The 7,500-nt window shown below is 43.9% G+C and overlaps 1 protein-coding gene across 1 annotated transcript in view; it reads left to right on the top strand.

Annotated features, from left to right (window-relative positions):
• Positions 1–7,500, top strand: part of cemip (cell migration inducing hyaluronidase 1) — a gene marked incomplete at its 5' end in the record, with an annotated part of 198,681 nt that overhangs the window by 50,247 nt on the left and 140,934 nt on the right. Inside the window, one exon of the mRNA XM_080729340.1 lies at positions 4,941–5,122. Coding sequence (XP_080585466.1) covers positions 4,941–5,122 — 182 coding nt within the window. The remainder of the gene's footprint in view (positions 1–4,940; positions 5,123–7,500) is intronic.

Below are 7,500 nucleotides of genomic sequence, written 5' to 3'. Positions count from 1 at the left end.
TATACAGATGTATGATGGCTATGTTATTTAGATAGATATGCTGAAGTAATTGATGTTATTTGCTTGCTGTTTAGACAGACGTTTGATGTTTACCTGTTATCAAAGTGACTTTGTAGAACTTAATTGTATTGATTAGCGCTCTGTTTGTGTGACCATTTGCCCTGTCATTTGTTGACTATAGGGTTCATGCCACTTACTCTGATGTTGCACATTGTAAGTCGCTCCGGATATGAGCGCCAGCTAAATGCCTAAATTATATTTTTTGTGAATTTTGGAATAAACACGCAACTGACCAAACAAGAGTGTTGTCATACTTCATACTTTAACCTTAATTCATCCCATTTTATTGAATTGTGTGTTTTATCCTTCATGTGCAAACTGTATTAGCAGACACTGGAAAGCCACAGGGAAGATAGGGAAAAGAGCGACGACAAACTGAAACAAAAGACTGGCTTATAAATTCAAACATACATTACCACATGATTGCAAATGCATTTATGTAGTTTATCTCAATGCATTATGCCACCATAATGCTCCAAACCAACAGCAATGTAGAGAATGCAATCATAATTTGATATCATCAGTCATATACTGTCCTTAACATTTTTGGAAATGTGGTTGGGATGACTATTTTGGAGCTACAGCCACTGAAGAACTTGCGTGTCTTCATACCAGGCTGCTAGGGGGGGGGGGGGGGTCACGTTTCCTTCCGCACCAGAGGGAATCATTGGCGGCAGACAAGATAATCGCATGATTCCAATATGGAGAGATTACCTGGGAGGAATGTTTATCAAATGATTATTATGCAGCTGTGACCCGCAGTACGTGCACACATGCACGTACTGTATGCATATTGCACACACACACAGACACACACACACACACACACACACACACACACACACATGCTACAGTAAATACATGTTAGGCGCACACACATGCATGGACATATTAGCAGATTTAGCACAAATGCAAACATAATGCGACCGAAGGTCGCATTTACCCTGAAAAACCTTGTCGCTTGAGTGACCTTTTTCTGTACAGGAAGTGATGTCAGTGTGATGTCAGTGAGTTGTGACATCACTTCCTGTACGGGGCTACACAAGACTAAGAAAGACAAAAAAAAAGAGAAGGATACACAAGACTAAGAAAGACAAAAAAAGAGAAGAATAAAAAAGAAAAAAAGGAGGAGGAGGATAAAGATACCAAAAGGACAGAGAAGAAAGGGTGGATGAGGTACAATGTGCGGTATCCTCCTCCGATCTGATACGGGGCGGCTGGACTGGATCACCTATGAAAGAATGTCCATCCACCTGGAGAAAAGAAAATGTAACAAGGAGGTGGCAACGGGGCGGCCAGATAAAGTTATTAGGCCTAGATCCGACTTTAAGATCGACGCACAGGATTCCAGAAGTGTAGCGCTTATTCGCTCTTGTATCAAACCGGTACTCGAAACATTCTTAGAATTTAACATATTTTCTAAAGTAAATATGGGGGCGGCTGTGTTAAGAACGTTTCGTTGTCAAGCTCAACGTTGGGCATTTGGACCTATACATGGAGAAATGGAGAAAACCTGTTTGGCCTAAACATGGAGATGTGGAGAACACTATATATGGAGATAGTCCAGTCCATCATGTCATATGGGACTACCGTCATAGACAGTAGCCATTGTTAGGCCGGAGTCAATGGCTGTCTGTCTGACTGTCTGTACAGGAAGTGATGTCACATGACATACTTTTTATGCCCATATATGAGTCATTCTGTACCACATCTCCATGTTTAGGCAAACTCCACACAGAAAGGCCCTATCGCCAACCCCACCTAGGGTGTGGGCGATAGGGCCTTTCTGTGTGGAGTTTGCATGTTCTCCCCATGTCTCCTAGGGTTGATACCCTCACAAAAACATGAACAAACTCCCCCCAGAATGACAACAACTAGAATTGTCAGAGAAACGCTGTGGTTGGCCAGATGGTCAAGAATTGGCGCGACCTAGGGCGAGGTCGCATGTCACCCTGAGGTCGCATGTCACCCTCAGGTGTCTTACTAGTTATTATATAAAGCACAATTGCACAAGTGTACACTGTAGATATAGTACATGTACTCACACATACTGTAAGCACACAGGTACCCAAACACCATGCACAGACATACAGTAGTGTACATTACACTGTACATGGACATACATGGAGATGAGCGAACGAAAGACATAATGAGAGAGAGCAACACAAAGGTTTGGTGCATTTAGTCAACAATGATCTAAAAACTCTTTATCTGATCTCTACCTATTTGGACCAATGGTCTTCTCTAGCCATCATTTGGACCTAGGGCGGGTACATTAGTGCAATAGGCTCTATGCATATACGCCATTTTGTTCTACTTCCGGGTGTCTTTCGACTTCCTTCACTGGTGTTACTGATGATACTTATGAAGACTCTGTTTGATTTATTGTACAGTGGTTCTTTAATTTCAAGGACCCCCATAACTCTGAACAAATGGAATCAACAAATGGAATCAAATGGACCCTTGCAGGTCCATTTGCTTCCATTTGTACACTCTCAGAGTTACACACCTGTATGGGGACATTTGGAACCCATTCAAGGACACTTTGATACCCACTGGTGTAGCAGAGTGTTTCCAGTGAGCCAACATGCACAATATCAGCACCCTGACTCTGTTTGACCAGAATGGAACAGACCCTTAATTAGTATCATCGGTAACACCTGTGAAGGAAGTCGAAAGACACCCGGAAGTAGAACAAAATGGCGTATATGCATATAGCCTATTGGTCTATGTGCATTATAATGAGGTTGAATAAAACCCATCCCCTATCCCCCCTCCCCCCCACCCTCAATCCCCAGGACGGTCGAACATCAAAATCTATAAACAAACAGTAAGATAGGTACAGTACATAATAAAAGCTTGTTGCGTGTTGGGTTGGCTGGAGCCGGCAAGTGCCACACTACGCCGTTTGAATATTATGGTAGAACATCATAAAAGGGCTCCAGGTTTTATAGAATTTATTTTCAGAGCCGGCAATTGAGAATCTTAACATCTCCAACTCCAAACAAGACATTACAGCGCGAAGCCACAGGTTGGGCACAGGCGGGGCAGCATCTTTCCACTTGAGCAGGATGGTGCGCCTAGCTATCAATAGAGCGAAATCCACCATACGACCCTCCGTCCGAGTTAGAGGAAGGCCCTCTGTTCCAACTGTGCCGAACAGAGCAAGTAGGGGATCCGGGTCTAGGTTGCGATGTAAAATGTTGGATAGCGTGCTGAATACACCCTCCCAGAACGGCTGTAGCCATGGGCACGTCCAGTATTGATCTATAAGTGTGGCCTCATCGTTACATTTATCACAGCTAGAACTTACGTCGGGATATATGCTTGCAAGTCTGACTTTAGAAATGTGGGCCCTATGAACTATCTTAAACTGTATAGTTTAAGGGTTATTTCCTACTTAACAACTTGGTCCTTCGAGCGGTGTCTCAATATCTCTGAGCGTAATGCTGGACGTGGTTGAGGGCCCGCGCAGAACTCTGCGAGTGTCCCAATTTTGAGCATGTCATTCATTATACTGTAGGCAAAATAATTGCTGATCTACATGCTCACAACACATGCAAATTGTTGTGAGCTTGTAGATCAGGTATTTTTTTTTTTATAATGTATTATTTTATTGTGGATAAGTGGTTAAGTGGTTAATTATATTACAGAATGAGATGATGATTAATTACGATTACATCCTTGAAGACCAGCTGCTTTGATGATAGACGTTATGTACACACGGTGCAGCCAGTTACATTCAATGAAAGTCAGCAGAATAATAGGAGATTATTTCATGACTGAAGTGCTAAAACTAAGTACCGGGAGACCTGTAATCAAAACAGAGACTGGGTTAACATGTCCGTACACGCTCCCTGTCTATACCCAATACCTTCATGTAAGTTCAGTAAATCGTGAGACGTTTCTATTATTAGGTTTCCTTTGCCCATGTGCGGGGTTTCTTTGATCCTATGAAGATGGGGGGAAAAAGAGAGATAGGAGGAAGCAATCACGTAATCTCTTTGAAGTCTAATAACCTTAAACCCACAACATTTATTCCAGTCCTAATCAACTTCTCCGGTGCCTTGTGTCCAGCGGCCACGTGCACACATCCGTCTGTAAAGAGTGCCCTCTCCAGACCATGAATGCAGTTTATACTATGGTGAAAGAAATTGATTATGCTTAGTTCAGTGTGATTCAGTGTGAGCTCCCCCGATATATATCAATATTTTCACCGAAAGGCTCTTTTCGAAATTTCAGCCCCTGCCTCTCTAATATTCTCTGCACGCCCCTGCTCAGGGGCGTCAATTGGGTATGGCAGGGGTATGGAGCTGTCATACCCTGGGTCCAGGGGGGAGAATACATTAAGTTACTTTAAAATATAAATCCATGAATGTCTCTTTGTCTATCTGTGCTGGTTATTATGTTGTTAAATTACATTAAAATAACTACAAATGCAACATTTAAAAAGGTATTATAATTATATTCTCCACACTTGTATTCTCCCCAGCTTGACAAAATGGTATATTCCAAGGTTCCGCAGGTCAGCTGCACAGGTGCAATGCATTATTGTTAATTGTGGCACGTTTACTAACATGCTAAGTTTAGCTGCACTTGAACAACCATTCCAGGCTGCCATGCACCGTAGAAATGGGGGGGGGTGGGGGGGGGGGGGAATAGAATGTACTTCTTAAAATAAATGTATCATACCTGTTGCTAAGGTATGGCAACATGACTGGTGTCTTGAAGGCACGCGCGCAAGACACCAGTCATGTTGCCATACCTTAACTTTTTCTGAACTAACGCCACTGACGTGAATGAATTGTTTTGTGGTCATGGGGGTGAAGAGTGAAAGAGGAGTTAATGAGCTGCCCTCTCTCTGTGCATTGATGTTCCAGGTGCCCTGCGGTCCCGTTTTGAAACGGCTCTCTGAAGCACTCGCCGAGGCCCGGTCTGGAGCAGCCTTTGAAGGTGTTGTGCGTGAGGTGGGGCGGTCCCGGGCAGCCACAGATGACGACATTCACTCTGCTCCTGGCAGCACAGCTGCTGCTGCTGCTGCTGCTGCCAAGCGTCCAGGCAGGTGAGAGACTTAATGGACTTTAAAGAATAATCTTTATTCGTGTTTTTGAACGGTGCACCTGGAGAACAGGAGCTAAGCTCCAACATCTGTCTTTGTCCGGTTCAAAACTGGCGGGAAAAACATGTTAAAAGAATGTCCGGGGCTTAAGTAAACTGAAGCGTGGCCTACATCTGGCCGAGATCTTGGCACAAACGTCTCAAAGTTTGTTTGTACGCCCAGGGTCCCATTGGCCAAGCTTCGCAGGACGCACTGTGATTGGCTAACGGGACGCTTGATGAAATTAACTCATAAATAGCACCGCTCACTTCACACTAGGTGTGATTTCTTGTATACCGGCACATGAATGTTCTGTGAGTTCTTTATTTTTTTACTGAATGCAAAAGAGCTCCTTCAACAATGCCGTACAGCGCACTCACCCGTGGGCCTATTTAGACTTTGCTAAGCGACTGACTGTCTGTGAAAGTGAAAATAGAAATGGTAATGGTAATTAGATATAACATAACACAACACTGGAGTCCCCCAGTGCTTGTCTGCTCGATACTTGGTCCGCTCCTTTTCCCCCTCTACTGTCTTCAAAGTTTTTCAGGCCAAGGAGAGAGATATGAAGCAGCGACCCCCCCCCCTTTCACACACACACACACACACACACACACACACACACACACACACACACACACACACACACACACACGCACACACACACACACACACACACACACAGCTTCGTTTTCATAGGTTGTGGGGACATTACATAGACTTCCATTCATTTCCTGTGGCCTTACCCTAACCTCTATCCCTAAACCTAACCCCTAAACCTAACCCTAAACCTAACCCTAACCCTAACCCTAACCGTTGTGGGGACCTACTATTTGGTCCCCACAATGTATATTTCTCCAATTCTACTATACTTGTGGGGACATTTTGTCCTCACAAAGTATATAGTATATAAACCTGTCCACACACACACACACACACACACACACACACACACACACACACACACACACACACACACACACACACCCTACCGGTACATATTGTATATTGTTTTCCATAGATTTTATTGATAGCTTCATAGACTTGAAGACTGTACTCTTGAATGTACTCCCCGGAACAGGGATGCAAGGGTTCATATCGTCACTGTCGGGCAGAAACCTTGTATCATACGTTTCAGATTTGTATGTTTTTTTTGTAAAGTAAAGACCCGCTTCGTCATACAAGACTGTCACACAAAACTAGTGAAAATAGCCGATCTACAAGCACACAACGCCTCACGATGCGAGGCGCTGTGTGCTTGTAGACAACGAGGTTAACTCACATTGACAACTGGGAGCTCCACAGAAAAAGGTGCATCCACAATGCTGTACTGATGGCCACCACAGCACAGCTCCACTAGGGCAGCACCCTGGTCAGAATAGCCGATGAAAACGGCATGAACCTACAGACACCGGAAGTGGCGGAAGTGCTGCGGTTGACGGAAGTTACGTCATGCGTTGCAGTCTGTTTACATAAAGATTGTAGCTCTTAACTCACTCTTAACTCATCTGCTGCCATTTAACAAAACCTTCGTACTCTCATAGGCCAAACTGTATCCATAGACTTCCATGTCATTCATAGTGCACGGATCATGCACACCCATGCCTAGATAATGCACCACGTGTGTCCACATTGCTCACAGCTTTCAAACAAAAAAATCCGAATGGAAATCCGTTCAGGCATTCATGAGATAGCAGCCATTATGTTTTCCTAAAATGTAAACAAAGATGGCTGCCATGTTTGAAAGATGGGGTTGCTATGGGGGTTAAACATGCAATTTCGCGATCGCTATCATGCCTACTAAATGTTTTGGGGTCAAAACATTTTTTTTGAAAAAAAATGTTTTTTTCCTTTTTTTTTCCAAAAATTCTCGGGTTCCTCGGGCGTGGCAGGGTGGTACATCGCAAAATTCTCAGGTTCCTCGGGTTTGGCAGCATATGAGTTAATAGGTGTCCTTTGGTCAGAATCCATGTTTTTGTTTGGATATTGTTTATTACGAGCGCAACCGATGGGTCGGGAGAAGTAGAACAGTTTTTTTTCGCCAGCGGGGAATATGACAAAAACAATAACATCCGGTGAAATTCTCCCGGCGGAAGTAGCACCGTTTCATGCCGTTTCAGCCTATGGTCTTGACCGGGCTTTTCTCTTCGCAGATGAGTAAGCCTGGCTATGCAAGGCTACTAGGGCAGCACCCTGTAGACAATATGCCTTCCGGTGTGTTCCAAGATTTCTAGCGGAAGTCTGCGTTTAACGGACGTTACGTCATGCGGTGCGGGTCTGTTTACATTCCCCAGCGAAAAAACTAAAATAGATTGTAGCTCTTAACTCACTCTTAATAGGTG

The sequence above is a fragment of the Nannobrachium achirus genome, assembly GCF_963921795.1.
Source record: "Nannobrachium achirus genome assembly, chromosome: 7".
NCBI classification, from domain to species: Eukaryota; Metazoa; Chordata; class Actinopteri; order Myctophiformes; family Myctophidae; genus Nannobrachium; species Nannobrachium achirus.
The sequence above is the reverse complement of the archived record's forward strand: the minus strand, read 5'-3'. Positions and strand labels throughout refer to the sequence as shown.